At 41.4% G+C, this 20,633-nt stretch overlaps 1 protein-coding gene across 10 annotated transcripts in view; it reads right to left on the reverse strand.

Moving 5' to 3' along the window:
• Window positions 1-20,633, reverse strand: part of AGAP1 (ArfGAP with GTPase domain, ankyrin repeat and PH domain 1) — a 352,881-nt gene that overhangs the window by 84,203 nt on the left and 248,045 nt on the right. For all 10 annotated transcript variants that reach the window (XM_084524026.1, XM_084524027.1, XM_084524019.1 and 7 more), the window contains one exon: window positions 11,200-11,361. In XM_084524026.1, coding sequence (XP_084380152.1) covers window positions 11,200-11,361 — 162 coding nt within the window. The remainder of the gene's footprint in view (window positions 1-11,199; window positions 11,362-20,633) is intronic.

The raw sequence follows: 20,633 nt of genomic DNA on the forward strand, positions 1-20,633 counted from the left end.
ATGTGATGTGCTTCAGCCTACTTTAAAGTCCTTGCTCTCTCTGAGCCACACGTGTGTGCAGACATGAGGTTGCTACTGGGTGAAGAGTCCCAGCAAATAGCATCCTTCTTCCCTTATTCCCTGAATTAAAACATCACATGTTGTAGGATATTCAAGTACGAGAACAGACTTGTGGTAGTGGAAAAATAAGCACCACTTAGGATTAAATATTTTGTTATACAGTGCTTTGTGCTTGATACACGCATCTTTCAGGATTGTCTTCTTATGTTAGGAGGAATCTGAATTAAGAAAGATATGACATTTTTATAGGCAAGAAATTAATGGAAGCCTAATCAGCCTCTAAGACAAGGAAATGTAAACCAAGCACCCAGCTACCGACCCCTTCCCTTGCTTCTTTTAAAGCATGCAGATTTATCCTCATTACGGGATTCGAAACAGCACTCGCTCTGCTTAGTAATGTCATCTTTGTGCCATTTGCAGACAAACCCAATGCTCGCTAGAACAGGCACCAAAAAAGACACGTTCTTGCAGTCTGAAGGTTAAACTGGATTAATTTAGAAAACCTGAAAATTGATACACTATAATTTAACATGTGCTCAACATGTGTGCTCAGCAGCAACTGAAATGAAATATCTTAAACATTATCAAACGTTACATCATTAAATATAAATTAGATGGAAACAGGGGAAAGCTAAAAATTGACTAGGAGTTCAGATACTCTAAATGGCTAATATGTCCATTTTTCACCTGAAGCCCTCTCCAATACAGTTTTGCTATTAAGCAAAACCTAAAGAAAGGTAATCAATTCCAACTAAAAAGCACTTATCCTGGAATGACTGTGCGTAAGGCACTTCAAACCGCTGGCTGGCTGCCAAAGCCCAGACAACAGCTATCAATGTTTCTGACTATCACAGGAGCACAAGGGGCCATGCATAATTGACTAGAAGATGGGCTAAAACTGTGCCCAATCAGTGTGTGATCAAAAACGCGTGGAATATTCAGCGCCACTTGATTACATGGAGGCACGTCCTTTCACTCTCCTCATGAAATCTCTTCAAGGTCCAGAGTACTGTAATAAGATCATTACTGTCAAGCGGTACGAATCGCAGGCAATGAGTCTTGGGATAGGAAGTCATACTTCACAAGCTCCTCTGGTCTTTTTTTTTTTTTTTTTTTTTTTTTTTGTATTTTACTGCGTGTTGAGGCAGCAAGGCGACGAGGTGACAGATAATGATCACATCACTGTGTGGCAACTAGAAAGGCACTTTTAAGAAAGAGCACAGAGAAATCAGCTTAAGAGAAACTCAAACTTTTTTATTGCTTTTTTTTTTTCCCTCGAAAATTAAATAGAATTAAACTGTGCAGTATTCTCCTTTCATGAATTGTGATTTAATGTCATTGAATTTAATCATTTGATAGATTTTCATATTACACCAAAGCCTATTACCTCACAGACAAACGGCCAATTTCCTCCATCTCACACTCACAAAAGAATCCTTTATTAAATTTTTTTTTGGGGGGTGGGGGGAGAAGTGTTGGAAAATGTCAATGATGAGGTCTGTTGAAGTTTTCTTTTTACCTACTCCTTTCACTGGAGTTGAACACTACATGCAATGCATAACATCTCTCAGAAGTAGCCTATCTCTATAAAGAGAAAGGTGGAGGGACTGAAAACAGTAGATTAAAGCACAGAGTATAAAACAAACATGCAGCAAGCTAACTGCTAGCATCTCATGCACAGCATGTGTATCTACCCTATAGACTTCAGACGGAAAGAAAGTATTTGCTCACAGACTTTGACAGCTAATTTAAGGCAAACATTTGATTAAAACTTGAAAAAACAACATGGGTTTGAAATGACTGACCGGTCAGGAGCTGGAATTAAAAGGAGGTCTACATTACCGTTAAGGGTTGTCTTGCAAATAAATGTGTGACACTAACACCAAACAGCATAAAAACTGGAATTGCTCCAGTTCTGCTTTTTTCCAAATGGTTAAGGCTGCTGTGACTGCACGACAATCTGTGTCTACAGCAAAGCAAATCCCGCACCACGGCTCCTGCCTGGCATCTCACTTTCAGGAACCCACCCTCAAGTGCCGGTTTGTACCTTTCCAACAAACACCATTTGGAGACTCCACCAGAGTGCAAGACACGATGCCAGGCTCCACACAGCCCAGCACGTCGTGCTGCACCAACGCATGGCAACGACACGCTCCATGACAGCGCAAGAACCGGGGGCGCATGATTGTGAGCACACAGGGCTGCCACTGCGAGGCGGGGTCCAGGGCAGGCTGAATACACCCAGCTCATCCCGACCTACCCCTGAAAACCACCGTGTGTGGGGATTAACATCTGTTACTGCACAGAAGTGAGAAACGCTTCACGGCCCACTGCGGTTCCTTGGGCCTAGCGCGAGGAGGCTGAGTACACCAGGCGCACCTGAGGGCACTCAATGCTCAGACCAGGTCTCAGCCCTACCAGTGTGCCGAGTAGCACCGTATACTCCTCAGTGCTTATCCATAACTGACTGAATCACCTGTGTTTTAGTTCTATTAATTTTATTTAGTTCTATTTATTATTTAATAGATGACTAACTTCTGAATTTTAGATTCTGTTGTGTGTGTGCCCCTTGATTCCCAATTCTTTGTCGCATAATGCCAAGAGCATGTTTGCCCCACCTAGGGCTAGATCAGACACACTGACTACATTCCCCCTTGAATTCCAGGCTTTAAATATACATGGCCAACCTCCACAATCAATCCATTGTCATTAATTTCATATTACAAGCTATAAACAAAAAAAGCATGCCTGTAATACACCCTGTGCCTTCTAAGGCAAACTTCAGTTTAACAAAGAATGCTGTGAGGAAGCAGGGCACACTAAGGGCCACCACAGATCACAGCATGAGGTCCATCTAGTCTGCTGTGCTTTAATCAGCAACTAGTAGGGGATACCTACAGAAAAGAACAGCACATATACAGCAATATGCACCCTGATATACCTTCCATGGCAGTATGCAGTATGGGGACATCCTGGGGGAGGCTGTAATATTCATTTTAATAGACCTTCAGGTATTTATCATATTTGTCTGATCTAGTACAGATAGTAGTTCTGTTTCAGCTGCTTAAGGTCCTCTGAATGAAATTGCTTAGGACTTCCAAACAAGCTGATGAACCCAAATGCACAGAAAGCTGAGGACAAGGATTTTTTAATAAACTAAATCTTTCTTCCATACCAAAATAGCCTGTTCAGTTAAATTGAGACACCTTGGCTCAAGACTTCATGTATGTGGTGAGTTGAAGCTAAGTTATATTTAATACAATGACTTTTTTTTTCTCCCCCCATTTACTATACCTTCCTAACGGATAATCATGGTTTATATTTTTTAGGAATTTTAACTTGGGTATATAGATTCATAATGAAATTACACAGTCCTACTCTCTGGAAAAATAGGCAAATAACTTTCAGAATAAACATTTACGTAACAAAACAGGACTAACTTCTGGAGCAGTATTAATATCTTACAAGTACTTCTGGTCATATTGTAAAACACCATCTTGTGAACATCAGGAACCTTCTTCCTAATCAAGCTCTCCGTCTCAGGCTGACAGAATAGCTCTAAGAGAGACACTCATTACCTGAAGCCAGTAAAACACTAGGGTGTCACTTGGTTCCTTTCACTTTTAAAGCTACTTAAAGCTTCTCCTTTTCCAGAAAAACCAAGCCATAACACAGCGCAGCACTTACACTGAGGATACACAGTGTAAGGATACCTCTGTCACCACAACGTAGCACACCTACTGCACTGAGAATTTTTCGTTGAAATGTAGGAAAAAAATAAGCTTTATCTGTCTCCAGATACCCAGATACACGAGCGCATACAACCACCACCAGTTCATTCTGGGCCTCATCCTTTCCAGAATCCTCTTTTCTGCTGACCACCACTGCGCCACTTCTCCTTTCAAGCAGGTAGGCGGAACATGCAGCCTCTTCCGACCCTGAGCTAGCAGCAGTTTTAAAGAGAAGAAGGAATCTTTCAACTTGTTTAGCCTGCAATGAAGTAGGTTAAAACAATAGATGAGCTTCACCTCCCTTGTCTTTCACTCCTCAGCATCAACATAAATGTCTTTCAGCAGCAAACCTTTCATGTCAGATAGGCTGTGACGACTAAGGCTGAAGGTTTCCCAACAAGTGACCTTTATGCCTTGGTTGAAAGCAAGTCTCTGAAGATTCGGTCTAGATTTTATTAATTTCTGCCCTCCTGTTTCTCAGGTGTACAGCAATTGTCCAGTGCTGTATCTCCTACGAGGCAGTGAATGAAGTTACTGATGAACAGTGGAATTACAACTAAAGGATGTTTTGACACTGAATAGGTGGTAACCTCTGAGACAGCTGCCGTATGCTTAAATCAAAACAAGCTTTTGGCATTACAGACAACACATATGATCACATCCTGTTGATTAAGTTCCCACATAGACAGAGAAAATGCAGTTAAATATTGTGCTGGTTTTTGCCTCATTTTTTAATACTATGTAAAACCAACATTGCAGTCAAAATGCCCCTTTTGTATCAATCTCACTTCAAATACTGCAGAACAGCGCTCTTTCTGAAAACTATGGAACATTTACTTCATAAACTTCAGGCACTTAAGAGACCAGAAATAGAAACAAATTGCTCTCACCAACCGTGCATCACGAGATGCATATAAATACTGTGTAACAGGACTGAAACCCACTACTCCCGTGCACGACACGGGTCTGCACTTCTTTTTTTTTTTTTTGAGAGGAGAAAATCTTGTTAAGATATCGCTACGTGCAGTGTAACTGCAAACAAACAGGCATGGAAACAATTAAGGAGCAACTGATCTCCTCTGCTGAGCTGTCCCCAGTCTTGACCCTGGGCTGCTGCTACCAGCACAGGCTGAGCACTCAGGTGAGGTGCCAGGGGCTGTGCAGCCAGCATGGACCGACAGCTACATTACTAACAGCTCCTGAACTGACCTAGCTTTAATTAACATTCGTATGTCCACATGTAGGGCACTGGAGTATTTGGAGAGTAAAGGTGAGAACTCCCCCTTAATGCCAAGTTTTAGTTCATTTTCATGTTTACCCATCTCAGTGTCTCCAGACAAGTATCAAAAACATTTCTTCTTACTGAAGTAACACTTCCATGAACACCTCTGTATCTATTCCTATTGCACACTGGGTTGTAATTAATGATATGTATTTTACAGGAACCAGGTAAAGTAACTAGGATGACAAGATTACCAGGAGTAACTTTTGTGGAGTTCCTACATGGTAACAACTATTTACTCGTACAACCTCAGCAGTATACTTAATTACCCTTCAACAAACTGGAAAGAGCTTTTACTTGAAGTTTTGGTGGCAGCATTACTTGAAGCAATGCAATCCATCTAACAGATTTGTTCCAAAGGTTACAAACTCTTTAATAGGTGAGTAGCTTTGCCCTCGTTGCAGCTGCAGGTCAAGATACTACATCTCACATCTTCCTTCCAGAGAACAGGGAGTGACGATGCTGTGACTCTTTGAGCTTGAAAGGCTTCTGAACATGCTGTCCTCTGACAATGTCAGAAGGTTTCTTCCAGACCATAAAAAGCCAGGAAGAAAAATAAAGAGCACGAAGTAAAATATATATTCCTTTGTCATGGTTCTTAATTCAACGGATTATAAATAAATATTAGCATTAACAGTGCCAAGTCCAGCTGTCAAATGAAGGATCTACTCTCCCACAAACACTACAGCTCATTGTTTTCAGCTGTTCCATGCAGCAGGTCTCAGAGGTGTCTCCACTAGATTTCCAGAATTCCCAACTAACGCTTTTGTGTACACGGACAGAGGTATTTCCATTTAGCTCAGTGTAACCACAGCACACTGAACAGAACTCTGCACCCGAGGGAAGTACGTTAAAACTGTCTGGAGGAGACTATGCACTGACCTGTTTACAGAGCCAAGCATATTTAAATCAGTTCCACAAATAACACCAGCAGGTAAATCACGGGGCAGCTTGAAGGATTAGACTAAAGAAAGCTTAGGGTGAGAAGCTGCAGGTAAAATGCACACTTCTTTTTTTTCATGCATCATATACTACACAGTCAGTTAACTGCTATATTGCTTTCAATTTACACAAAATGTCAATTTTTCAGCTGTTATACAGTTTCCAGACACAAACACTAAGACCTGCATTTCCCTATTTTGCTTTGCCATTCTGGTTTTGGAATGCCTGAAAAAGGACAAGTCATCCTGGGAATACAGTGCTGTCTCCCTTGGCTTTTTGCACATTGTCTTACCCTCCTGGACTCAAGTCCCCCCTCAACTGACACACTAGATGAAAGCAGTCAAGTTTTTTGCTTATTGCTGAAAGTACGAAGGTCCGACTAAGTCCTATTTTTGCAGAAAACAAATAAACGTATTTTCATTTCAAATGCAACTATCTCATTTTCAATGCTCCCTGAGATTCAGGTAACAAGAACGACTTCAGTGTTATAAAACACAGTGGAGAAGAACACAAGCTTTTCAAATACATATGTTAGTTTACCATAGGAAAACAAAACCCACAATTTATCAGTAAACTTGGGTTCATCCTATGTTACCAGCCAGGAAGTATACACCTAGGGCTAGACTGCAGGGATCAGAGAAGCAGAGGGAAAAACAATCACTTCTACAAGGGGCAGAGAACAAACCATCTTTGTGTAAAGAAAACAGCTCTAAAAAAGAAACATAAAAGGACTCTCCTTGTCCTTCACATGTTCTTTAGAAACCAGCGATAAAGAATGTGGAACATGGATTTGCAGAGAAAATACAGGGTTTGGAAAGTTTACCAAGCCACTAATCACATTTATTACTCTACCATCAATTCCTTTTTCTCAGGCTACGTCTGCACAAAGGGGAATGCCAAGCTATACTTATTTTGCCTACACTGCTGGGAAAGAAGATAAATTAAGAGCACCGTGCCTGCAGCTGATTTGGATCTGCCTGACTCGAGAAACGTGTTCACCCATCTACCTGGACACCGTCAGACCGCTCCCTATAACAGATTGAAAAGTTGGCCACATTGGCCAGCTCTAATCATGGAAACACTTGCAAAGCATCGATCATCCAAGACTTGATGATACCATGTCTTGAGCTTTCTATAGCTCTTGAAATGGGCTTTCTGCAGCTCTGACATGGACTGAAAGTGGGCAGGTTGAAGCTGCCATAGCCATGAAGTCTTAAAAAACAGATCCTAACAGGAATAACAAAAATAAAACATTGGCAAATATCTTTCTGTGAAGAGTACTTACAGGAAAGCTTTTCATTTTTTCTAGTTGTTTTCAAGCTGAAAAACGTTCCTATTATCACTGGCTGTTCCATATCTGCGGTAGCACAAGGGTACCAAAACAGACCAGGCTCTGAGCAGCTATTCCTCTTTGAAACACAGCACTGTACAATCCTGCTCTGAGCAAGTATAGACAGCATGGTGGGAAAAACACTGTTGGTTTCTGGCACCTTGCCTAATGTAAGCATTCCTGCTGTTACCCTCAAAAACAGAGGATTTTTTTTCAGTGACAAGTCTTGTATAGAGAAATAAAAAACCCTTCTCTCTGGGTTTCATTGCACTTGGGAAAATTTCACAAGAACCTGATTTTCCAAAATAGGAGTTGAATTTTAATTTTCACCCAACTGCAGCACAGCTGCTTTGGCATTCTTGTTGCTGCAGCCTCCTTCCTAGAAAACCAGTAGGAAGAGAAATGAACTTGAAAGAATAAATCCCAAAAAGAGAGGGTTGTGCATCTGCAGATAGCTTGGAGAAAGATTCAGCATAATCTTTATGGAAGGGTATAAAAGAGACAAGCATCAGTCCTTGGAGTGGCTGACTAATACCACCCTGGGCACACTAGTGTCCATCATCATGATACCTGAATACTTGGGCAGAGGTCAACGATCAAAGCAGGCACGTTCAAGAAGAGAAGAAGACTGACAAATGTAGCAGAATTGCTACAGTTCGCTGAAGACCAGGTTTGAACCTGACCAAACCTCACTGAAGCTCCGCTACAGACAGAAATGCAGGAACCCAGAAGTTCTGTTTGAAAGCTGACACTTGGAACATGCCTGGGCTCAAAGGAAAGCAACATAAAAACTACAATTACCTAAAATCATTTAACTCTGGCCCACCTACCAGCTCAGGATTTCCAGAATGAAGGAAAGAAGGAAGATGTAGCTCTTCCACCATTATCAACACACTTTTGTGTACCCCATGTTCACTAAGTTACCCACCTTATCTCAGAAACTTGATCAGAGTTGCCAAGGCTAAGCATGCATCTCTCAGAGCATCGGCCTTAAACTGCTTAATTTGGATCAGTCTGCAAAACTACAGCAATCCAAACACATAACAGGGTTTAAATCTATGCCTACTGCAAGTGTGGAGGAAAAAAAAAATCAAAATGGAAATCTGTCAGGTTACTGGGGAGATTTCTAGATAAGCATGGAAGAAAAGAGAAACCCAGCCTTTCCTGAGAAAAGCCGGAATTACTGACCTGAAAACTACTTCACATCAAAGGACAGTCGTGAAAATGCTACTTTCCCCATCTTGGAGAAAAACGTGTCACAACCTGAAGCATCTGACTACCCTGCCCTAGCAGCAGGCTGGCTTGTGACACAGGTTGTCCCGGGACTGGAAGTATTCCCACTGCTCAGCATCACTGCAACCTCAGAGAGATCAACACTACCACTATGGTCAACAACAAAGGCTATCAAACATGACTCTTGGCCTGCACTAACATGAGCACCAGAAAATAAAGACGAACTGTCACTAACAAAGGTTGCAAGCAGCCACATGCCACAATTTGAAAGAAAAAACAAACAAACAAACAAAAAAAAACCAACACCCACAAAACAAAACAACAAAACCACCTCTCTGTCCTTTGTTAGTCTTTATAGAAAGTACTTTATGGGCATCTACAACATGTACTTGTTTTTCTGAGACACCCTTCTTCTCAAGGGACAGGGAGCTCAAGCAGGTGTCACTGCTTCTCTTTCACTGTTGGCAGATAATGCTGGTTGTCCTAACCATCTCCTCCAACCTTGCTACAAATTCAAAGGCCAGGAAGATTAGTCACCTGTTGAAGGTGCCCAGAGTTCCTCGCAATGATCTTGTGGCCATCAGTAGCTTTTCACTGGGTTGTGTTCTGAGATATTTTAAAGATAAAATAATTTAATAACCACTCTGGCCCACCCAAGACAGCTTAAAAGCACTCAGGCAACTGTGAACCCCAAAGGGTGCCCATGGCAGAAGACATGCAGCATGATGGGGCAGGTCAATGAAAGCTAACGTGCTAATGTCAAGATAGAAAAGCTGTAATAGCAGATGTCAGCACTCATGGCTACTTTTAAGAACTGCCCATGTAAGATTTGGTGTTGCTCATCAGTTTGTCCTTGCCCTTCTGAAAGCACGTTTATCCCATTTATATGAAGTGAGGCAGTTTTGTAAAGTTATTGTAAAAGGATTTCAGACCAGCATGTTAAGATGCTGGAAGAGAAGGAGAAGAGCAAGAGAAAACAGACAGATAAAGGAGCCCCGTACTCCTCACTCCAATCAGAAGAGGGATTTCAGGGCAAGGTGCACAACAACTGCAAATCCCCGACTGCTTGCTGTGCTTCAAAAGTCTCCCTGCAGACCAGGACCACACAGGCTCAGGCTCCAGTGACTTGTGAAAATAAGCTCACCAGGAGAAAGAAAACATACATGCATTAACTACTTAGAAAGAGATTTTCAAAGGCTTTTGATACCCAGCTGGTCTTGATTCATATTGACTTCCACAAAATACTCGTGGACAAATGGTGAGTGCTCTGAAAAATCCCCTCTGTAACTTGCCATTGAGGTATGAAAATAAGTGGTGTAAAGGGGATTGTTAAAAAAAGGATAAATTAAAAATGGAAGTTTAAAATAAAATTTGGCTGCAGGCCATAACTAGGGGGAAACTAACAGTAAAGATAGTTAAATGACTGGAAAGAGAACACAACAGGAGCCATTATGAAAAAGCCTGTTTTTTTTTTAAGAAACGGATTTGTATAGATAGTTGAGGAAATAAATTCTGTATGTGATAGAAGTGCAATTGGGAAATTAAATAAATGGAAAATAAGGATGACTAAGTAGTAGTTAACATGCCCCTTCTCAGTTGTATACTATTATCACATCTATTTTTAATGCCTCTTCAGCTGTCTGCAATTGTCATCCTTTTTTCAGAACTTGTTCCAACACTCTTTGATACTGAATTTGCTGTTTTTTTTATATTTTTTTATTTTTTATTTTTTTACTCTCCAATGCCTACAACCACATCTTTTTCTTACTTAACACTCCCCTTTTTCCAACAAGGTTATTCCATTGTCTCCCTTTTTCATCTCTCCTTATATGTTGACTCCCCAGTTTCTGAGCTTTCCAACTACCCTTGTTCATCTTTTTTTTCTGGAGCTCTTTTGGCTGAATCCTAGCATGTTTCTTTTCTTCTTTTCTAAAGATACAAGCATGTTTTATATCATACCTGGCCACTGTACACATTGTTACTCCTTCAGAAAGGCATTGAACAGCTATAGCAGTGCTCATGTTGGAAATAGTAAGCTAAACTAAGGGAAAAAAAGAAGTTCTTTTTGGCTTTTGCTTTCTGGTTCTTATAAAAGAACCCAAACATTTAAACTCTCCCCTTTCCTTTTTATCCTCAAATAACATAATCTTTCCCTGAGCAGCTGAATATTCAAACAATAAGGGGCATCAGAAGCATTCACAATTCTAGAGCACAAGATGTGTCTAAGCAGAAGAGGTAACACTAGATTTAATAACACTGAGAAAATATACAAATTCTAATATGATGTATAGGCTACTGAGTGAATCTGACTTCTTTCTTTTTAAACCTTACAAGTATGCCTGTACCTTACCTTTACCACTAATGATGCTCCGTATCAGCCTGGGGAGACTTTTTTTTAATTAAAAAATTGGTTCCAAACATGTTTCAGACAGCAGAATTTGCTGTCATGCGACATATCACCGAGCTTCATCATTAGAAGATCCGTCTTTAATTTATCTGTTTAAATATAATTGTTTAACTTCTGTATGCAAAACCAACAACACAGTTGGGTCGTACTTAACAATGCCCTTTGGAATAAATGACAAAATATTATCTAAATTCAGACCTTCCAGTAAGCTTACCTTCAGCTGTGCCTGAGATACCATCAGCTTTGAAATTGCTGGTGCTTTTCTTCCTGCGATGTTTCTTTCTGTTGGCATGAGGTGAAGGAGGCGGATCGAGTTTGGGGCTGGTTGTACTGGATATACTTGGGCTTGAACACACAGAATCTCCTAACCCAGTATCTGCAGTTTGGGAAAAAAAAAAAAAAAAAAAAAAAAAAGGAAAAATACTGCATCACTTAAATTAATGATTCTGGAATCCAAGATATAACCCCTTACTATCTGTTAGCAGCTAACCTCTTGAGCTCTTTGACTTCCAGTGACTACAGGAGAGCCTCTAACAATATCCATTACTTTTGCAAAAAGGTACAGATAAGCAACTTGGAAATCACTTTATTACTTTCAATTGCTCTTTCTTACAAAAATCTTACTAACCCTCAAATTTACTCATGTAGTGCTAGCACATTTTAATGCAAAATGGTACAGAGTCACCACAACAACCACTGTACGCTCACTATCTGTTTCTGTTTAATATTAGAGACAGACACACAAGGATGAGGTGGTAGAAGTAATCAAGGTGGAAAAACAACTCTCTTCTTCCATATGTGCAACTCACATATGCCTGGTACAATTAATATTGTGTGGTAACAGGTCACTTGTTACACGTTCCCAATAAGCAAAAAACCCCACATTCAGTAGCTTGTTTAGTTTCCCACTGTATTTTCTATGGTCGTACAACATAGCACAGTTTTAAGACCTAATGACCAAATAATTTTCACCCATCCCCACGAAGTAGCCCATACAACCAAATAAATATGAGAGGCTGATGATGCCTCTTGCTCATCAGCAGAAACCCGCAGTCCACTCCCTGGCTCATGTAATAGCTGGTAGTAATACACTGTAGTAACACCTGAGTAGCACAAAATAAAATGACCTCCCTGGGGCCACAGCATGTCCCAGGACAAACTTGCTGTGCAGTAACCAAGGAGTTTTCATCCACACTGACTGACTGAGATCTCTGTTGGATCTCAGTGCAAAGGGCTGTAACAGGCACCGGCACCAGCAGACTCCCCCCAGGCTGAGGACAGACAGATCAGTGGATCAAGCACTCCCTGCCACTCTGGTTGACATCAAAGTGACAAAGGAAGCAAAGGCCAACTCAGACAGGTCGTGCATTTTTAATAAACAACAAACCAATCTTCTCATTTCTTTGCTAGGATAAAACCCCAAAAGAACAAATCACCTGATATGCACTGGAACTGTGATCCTGAGCATCTCTTACCCACTAAGAACTCAAAAAAAAATATCTCAAAACCCACATATATCTTGATACGAACTGAAAGGACATTAAGAACAATTGCAATAAACACAGCTAGTTCTCTCTCTTTTTAAGCCAAGAAACATCTAACAGCAATATTTAACAAAAATTTAGCAAATGAGGACGTACTTCAAGTTTTAGTCACTTCCTGAGTTCTTTTACATAGCAAGTACTCAAGTAACCTTAATCTAGTATTTTTCCCCAAGGATTTTAGTTTAGTAGCAAATGATTTTCTGGCTGTGATTAGTGCTAAACACATTTCAATATATATTAATTCCATGTAACTTCCTATACTTTACTTGAAGTGCTGGATATTATTTAAAGGGAAGCAGTTTCCAGAACCTTGGTTAGACACCAAACCAGGGTTGCACTTCAGATGAATTCATATATTACAAAAATGTCAAGTCAGAGACTATTTCAAAAGTAGATGTTATTTTTTGAGTAGATGTTATTTTTTGAGTAGTTAAATCCCTGTACAAATGTCAATTTGGCAAATAAACATTTATTTATTTATCGTTCTAAAGTTTATTTAATAGGTGTATTAAAGTTGAGCTGCAAGTTATTGGTGCAGGACATATTATATAGTTAATTGGCTGTCAATGAGGCCCAAATCAAAGTCCATCCATAGCCTTTATAGAAAGGATTTTTGTTCTTTTCCCCTATGCCTCCTATTCTGAAACCAATAACCAAGTATTTACCCACAAAAGGAAGTATATACCTGTACAGGAGATTTTTTTTTTAAGTATTTGAACAAGAAATGCTGAAAGCAGTTATCCTGCAAAGCTTTACCACCTCTCCAAGTGGAGAGGAAGGCAAACCCTGATGAGAAACCAAACCCGTGCTCAGCATGCATTCGGCAAAGGGGCTACGGGCACCTTTTACTCCCTGACACTGAAAGAAGGGGAGATTCACAAGAGGGTGACAGCAGTACAGAGGCATGAACAAGGACGCAAGTTCATTACTTCCAGGTCTAAATATTTTCCTCCAGTTAGAGACTTAGGAAGGCTTCCTACATTGGGCACACAAAAATAAAATAAAACAAAAATAAACACCAAACTTTGCAGCAATGAAATGAAAATTCTCATATTGACACAGGTCAGCTGCAGAGTTGGATACTGCAAGGTGCTGCTCATCTGTGGTAGCAAACTCTGTGTCTCGTTGATTTTAATTTGCTTTCTAAATCAAGAAAAACACACCAGAACACGGCAATTCATAAATATCACGGACAAATCCCAGAGAGTATGCCAGCAAGAATGTAATATAATTTCTCAAAAATGCTTCGCTTCCCCCCCTCAGAAAATATGAGGAATGTAGCACACAGACAGTCCTCTAGTTCTCAGCTTTCACTTAAAAAAAAAAAATTATCCCATTTTACTCGGGGGAGAAAACATCCTGGAAAACTCATCTCTACCAGTCTCCCCCATGCCTTTCAAAAGGCTGCTCCCAAATATTGGAGCTGCATGCCTGAGTTTGCCAGTGCTCCCATGTGTGGGGCTGGAGTACGCACGCTACGTTCAACGCCGTACGACAGCCTGAACGTCAGTCACGACGCCCTGAGCAGGACCTGCGAAATGTAGAAGAAACCACACTGTGCCACAAAATGGCAGAGTGTATGTTTCAGCACTCTTACAGGCACAATGGTTGAGAGCTTGTTGTAAGCTACAGTCAGATTTCCAAAAAAAAAAAAAGGCAAATTCGTAACAGCTCTGCGTACATCTGCAAGCCCAGTAGCACATGGAGGGGCATCCTCCAAAACCCTTCCTTGCTAAAAAACACTCATGTAAACCTGTGTGCTTACTGCAGCTTGGTCCAATTTCCGGACTATAAATTATGCAAACAAAGCCTGTTTATGAGCTCTGAAAAACGACGATGCTTATAAACGTGCAGTCCAACTACTCGCGCTGCGGACCTGAAGAATTACCCTACTACGGTAAATCCTCGTGCTCCGCAGCCCTTTCCAGGGAATAACAGCCTGGTAATAACCTGCTGTCCTTGGGTCACGCCGTGCTGACGGGAAGAGCCCGAGGTATTCCCTCCCCCTAACCAGGAGGGGAACGCATCGCCTGTATGCAGGTGCCGAGCTGATGCTGCTGGTGCACGAACGCCCTGCATTGCATCCCAGCTTCCCGGACCACCCTTTGGAGATGGGAGTTATTTAACATTCCACCAGCTTAAAATATGAGCAATCAAAACGTGCTAGGCTTACGCGCCGTGCTTTCCCATTTCCGACTACTTCTCTTGCCTGACAAGGTATTCTTCAAATTGAAAAGAGGGCTCCTGAAAGCCCTGCTTCGGAAAACTGTAAATGAGTTCAGGCTTCAGCCCGCTGAAAGCAATTTCATACTCCTGACTGAATACAAATAATGCATTTTATTTTGTATCAATTACCACGCATGAGAACAGACGACCACTGCCGGCGCTATTAAATATAAAAAAAGGAAAAGAAAAAGGCACGCCAAATTAAAAAAGCAAGCGCCTCATTACTCCACATCTAAACCAGCTTTGACAGAGGCACGAGCACTCATAAGACGCGTCTCACTGGGCTGGGATGGGCTGTTTTGCAGCCATCCTGTACGTTCAATGTCAGCCATTAGTTCTTCCCAATCGGGCATCAATGTTCAACGCACACCCAAAAAAATATATAATACTAGCAATAATAATAACAATCTGCAGCCTCTCCGAGCTTCAATACTTGAAGTATGAGTCAAAGAAGCAGTTTCACTTTTCACTCGGGAAGCTGACAAGCATGACTAGAGGGGGAATAAAATAACATTCAGTTCGCATAAATATCAAGCAGGCTGCTTGAGACTGATGGGCCAGGAATGTATTCTTAGCCATCATTCTGGCAGACAGGCCCAAGGACACTCATAACTTATTTTACAATCATTTAGTTTCAGCTCAAGTGGAAAACGTGACAACTTATCTCTGCTGACAAGATGGCATATCGAACCTTACAATTAACTCTCCCACGATTATCTGCCCAGCCCATCATTAGCTTTGCAGTTTTTGATGGACTGTACGGGCAGCTTTACTCGATGATGGTCATCATCTGCAGGGTGTATGTCTGTATTATACAGCATTAAGGACAAAATTCTCTCCTTGCCACGTAGCTGGGAGCCAGTTATGCCGACCAGCACACCCCCTGCTCCCGAACTGCCGTGCCAGGTTTGTAAATGACGTGCAGCAACACCGCTGAAGTGTCGTGTCCTGCAGCTGTCACCTGCAGAAGATGGCTGAGAAGGCACGGGGCCTCTCCCGTCCCTCCCCAGTGCCAAGCAGTGGGGCTGGAGCAGTTAACAAGGCTCACCTGTAAGAGCTGGTGTAGCACAGGCCCTCGTGGTTCGCCTCTGCACGTTCGTGATGCCTTCAGGAAGGCACTGTGGCTTGCACATGCACGTTTGGTGACATCCCATGCCAATGACAAAACAGGAGCTTCTAGCCTGATGTTCATGAAACACCAACAAGCTTATACCAAGGAGTGGGAGAAGTGCTAAGCAAAATGCTATGAAAAGGTGTAGATGCTCATTCCAGAAAAGTGTTAAAATAGTCAATGTACCATATACTGAGAGTAAGTCTACATCTATACAAGCTATTCGAGGCCCTTTTAAAAAATTCAGTACCTCACTCCATGATCTGGAGCAACAAGTGAAGCTTGCTACCCTCAAGTTACCATGAGATGGGATATCAAAAAAGATCACTCTGTTGTCAAAGTGTGGATTTTTCTTTGTAAGTGCATGGCACATGGTGTAAGGGTCTCCTTGTTCAAGCCTGTCACTCATTTGGTAGAAATTACAAAACCAAAAAAAGCCAATGCAGCTGGTATTATGCAAACCAAGTTCCTTGCCTGCCTCTCTCCTAGATGCATTTTTTAATTATAGTCATAAAAGAAATTCCGTTCAATTATGACAAATACTGGTAGGAGAAATTAGAGGCAGAAGGGAAGAAATACATTGTCTAAAACTACAATCCAGAATTATGAGATGGAACATTAAATGAAAAAAGAAATCAAGCAATCCTCGGCAGAGTCTCAAGGGCTGTGCTGTTGTACTGCGCTTTATTTGCCATCTGAAACACGTTTGATAGCCTCTCTCAGTACTATACGATGTTTGTAAAAGTTAACATTCCGCAAAAATCCCACTTCTTATTCCCTTATAAGCTCTCCTCTGGGGAACACACTCCACAAACATCCCGAAGACAACTCCATTTGTGCTAAGGACGTCACAAGAGCCCTGCTGGATTTGAGAGGGGGGAGAAATTAGGAAGAAAAAGCAGGAGGGAGTGCCCCAAGCCAGGGCAAAAAGACGGGGGGGACACCTAAGTTTGAGGAAAACGGGCAACATAAATTGTACAGGAATAGCATAGCACAAAGGCTGAGCTGAGATACAAAAGTGTGCGAATGAAGCTTCGTCTTTGGCCCACGGCTCCTATTCTCTCTCTCACACACACAACCTTTTCTCTCCTGTGTAACGATTTAAAGTGGAAACAAGGATATTCTGACCTTTTCTATCTTTGTGTCTTTTGATTTATTTTATATTTTTGTCAAATCACCTATTTACAAAAACTTGAAACAAACTCAACAGGTGATACTATTCTCCACAGACCAAAGTCAAGCTTGATCTGGTTTACATTTTTCTTGCATCTTCTTGTTAAAATTTTCCAACAGGCTTTCAAAGTGAAATTAGACTTTTTGTCAAGCCCAGCTCCCTAATGCGGCCTTATTCCCAAGAGGCTGGAGATTGATTAATTTGGGTTTTTGATTTTCCGAAGTGACAAGAAGTCAGACGTTACACAAAAGCAGGAACGGTGAATGGGATCAATTAAAGAGCAGAAGCAGCAACACAATTAACATTGCCAGGTTCAACAGAGAAAGAAAGCACTGATGACGAAAACAACAGCAACAGCTCTGGCTGCAGCAGGAATCTTTGCCACGACCCAAGGAAGGCTGAATCCAACGAGCGTGTTTCAGAACTTTTACTATGCTATTAGTGTTGAAATGAAATAAGCCAAAGATGTCGGTAGCTGGTGGACTGAATAATAAAAAAATAGCTGGACACTTTCATCTTCTACACATGTGTTTTAAATAGAGGCGAGAAAAGCAATCCTTTTATTTAAACGGGGAAGCAATAGACTAAAACCATCTGTAGTTGTATTTCAGACCTATTTCCCTGAGCTGAGATTTTTCTGGCTGTGAAATCCAATGCTCTACAGCTTCTCTTTACAGCTATTACCATAAATGTTCTATCAAGTTCTTTATATTCCTACTCTGCCTCAAACTGAAGTTAAAGGGATGCTGCAATTGCACAATGACTGCGTAAGGCTGGAGCCAGGCACGGATGTACAGGGCTGACATTAAAAACCTGTCAAAAGTGCAGCTCGGCAGAAGCCTGCAGATGATGATAAACACTTGTGAGTGGGGGAGACGGGGTGGCACGAGATTTTAGCATACAGGAAAAAATGCAAATATTTTTCCAGTACACCCGGCTCACACCTTCAGCAGAAATCGGGCACATTTGGTCATTGATTAGCTGGATTTAGCTCGGACATTCAAGCTATTGAGGGCTTAAATTAACCTGCTGCACTGAAAGAAATTAAAAGGAAGCTCTGAGCAGAACTGTGGGATGGAGATGAAAGAGCCTCAGGAGTATTCTCTTTCCACGGCGTCTACCATTTTTCCAGCCTTATGTCTAGAGCCTGTAAATCACAAAGCTATCCTGTCATGTACAGAAAGCCCCACTGAATGCCCAAGTTACCGTCTCCTTTCCTCTAATGGCAATTTCAATTAAATAAGAAAAACAAAGGTTCCTTCTTGACAAAAAAGATTTCCCTACTTTTGGAGGTTCTGGCTTTTGATACATCTTAGCATGCCTCAAGCAAAGCAGACCTGAAGGCATGTTTGGCATGAAAGGATCATTTCCACTTGGCAGCCTAATAAGGCACTTTGCGACAAGCAAGGGACATAATCCACAGACTTGAGAGAGAAAGTTAGTCTCATCACACTATGGCACATACATCGGAAGGACTGGCTTCAATAATTTCAAGGATAGTAAGACACTTGTTACAATCTTTCTTATCTGAAGGAAAGACAAAGTTACCTCTAGTTCACTTCCTACTAACATGCAACGTCTGGCCATCATAAAGGAGGCATGAAAGCAAAGAATACAACACAGTGTTTAAAAAAAAAAAAAAGGAAAAAAAAGAACATTGCTCACTACATTTTCCCTCCTAAGGAGCAATGTATTACTGCGCTTGCAAAGCACATTTGCTCCCTAGAAATCTGCACGCTGCTAGCAAGAAAAGGGGAAACCACATCCAGTTAACTTCCTTTCAAAGCCATCTCACGAAGCGAGCTCCTTGTGTCCAGGAGAAGTTTATGACCTGATACAAGGAGAGGAAGCATCTTTCCCTAAGTGACCCCACTACGTTGCCAAAGCGGTGAAGACTAGCTGTATGTATGCTGAATATGCCCTGTGGAAAGACCAAATGTGACAAGCTGTTTGGACAACGAAATAGAAGAAGTCTTGGATGCCACCACGTCCCAAGGCAAAGCAACGTCCTAGCTCTCACTGAATGGATTTAGAGTCTAGGTGTATAAGGGATGTCTGATTCTCTAGCTTTTTCTGGGCAGGCTCAGATCTGTGGAGAAGATGGATGTGATTCTTACATGGTGTCACCCTGAATTGCTACAGCAGCGTGGATGATGCTACAGGGATTGCTTCTCCCACCCGTCACCTTCATACAAAATGGAGAGGTGAGGAGTGTTACAAAATACAGCTGCCCTGGGGATTAGCTCATTCAGGTAACTAGCTCCTAGCCACCCCACTGACAACGAAGGATGGATGGTCCTTCTAAGGGCAGACCATACGGCTGTGATTGGTTTTAGGGCAGAATCTCCTGTTTTGATCCCAGGACACGTGTTGGTTAGTCTCTCTGCCACTTGGTCTCGATGGCCTTGAAACCTCCAAAGCCAGGCAGATACTCAGCAACAATTACCAAGTGCTGTTTTTTGTACCTAGTGACCCCATCAAGACCATCCCAATTAACGGTGATTTGCAGGAAAATAAACACTTGGAGTACCGCTAAAAAAAACACATCCTGGATGAGCAAGCTAGATAATGATTAAGTACACAGTAGACTGTGTGAAAAAATACTAATTTATATCCTCAGTCAAAATGATGTGAATAATAAATTCACCTCAACTACAAAGACGGGGTCAGAGCTCCGCCCTGATCTAACAATCAGCATTGTCTTCTGATTGCAAAAAACTTCATTCATCAACATTTTGCTTTGAAACAGAGCCTTGAGGTCTCAAGGCACTTGGGAAATAATGAATGTATGCCTTACTGAACCAATTTCTACTAAAATATTTACCTTGTGTGCCTTACTCTGCTTACGTTGCAATAAAGGAAGAACTGACTCTCTTCAAAGAAATGCTCAGAGCCAGAAAAAGAGCCATGTATTCTGGCCCTAGCCTTATACTTTAACCTTCAGTCTGCATAACCTCTGCATAACTTCAAGCATCAAAACCAGTCACTGGTAATTGAGAAGAGATCAGCAAACTCAACTGTCAGTCCACAGGATTTCTGTGACAAGCCCGAATATCAGCATTTTGGAAAAGCCAAGAGACTTTTTACTGTTAACATTTTCCAACTTAAGCTGGACAACTGCTGCTAAATAGAGAGCTAAGTACATCATGCTAGGTAGGAAAAGGCTACGGCTCTCCTGGTAATGCATGCCACAAGCATCAGAAAGGACGAGAAATAATGACAGCAACACCAACGATGCTCTTAAAGGCAAAAAAAACCCATACTTTTACAACAGGCTGTAGTTGAAAAGGAAAACACATCTTGCTCTTCACATAAAACTATGTCCTTGTTTCCTTTTATGTGTCAGAGGATACAAATATTATTGACAAACATTTTTTAATTATTTTTTATTTTTTATTTTATCAAGTACTGCTTACAGCTTTTCCCAGCTCTTTTGAGAGTTTAGGATAACTGAAGTCAGGGCCCTTCTTTTGGTCTCCCAATATCCGTGCCTCAGAAAAGTCACTCACAAACAGCCTCAACTGACAGACCTGTAAACTGGATACTCCTCATCAGTGCGGACTGTGGGTGGCACACACCATCACTGAATTAAG

This window comes from Aythya ferina, assembly GCF_964211825.1.
Source record: "Aythya ferina genome assembly, chromosome: 6".
NCBI classification, from domain to species: Eukaryota; Metazoa; Chordata; class Aves; order Anseriformes; family Anatidae; genus Aythya; species Aythya ferina.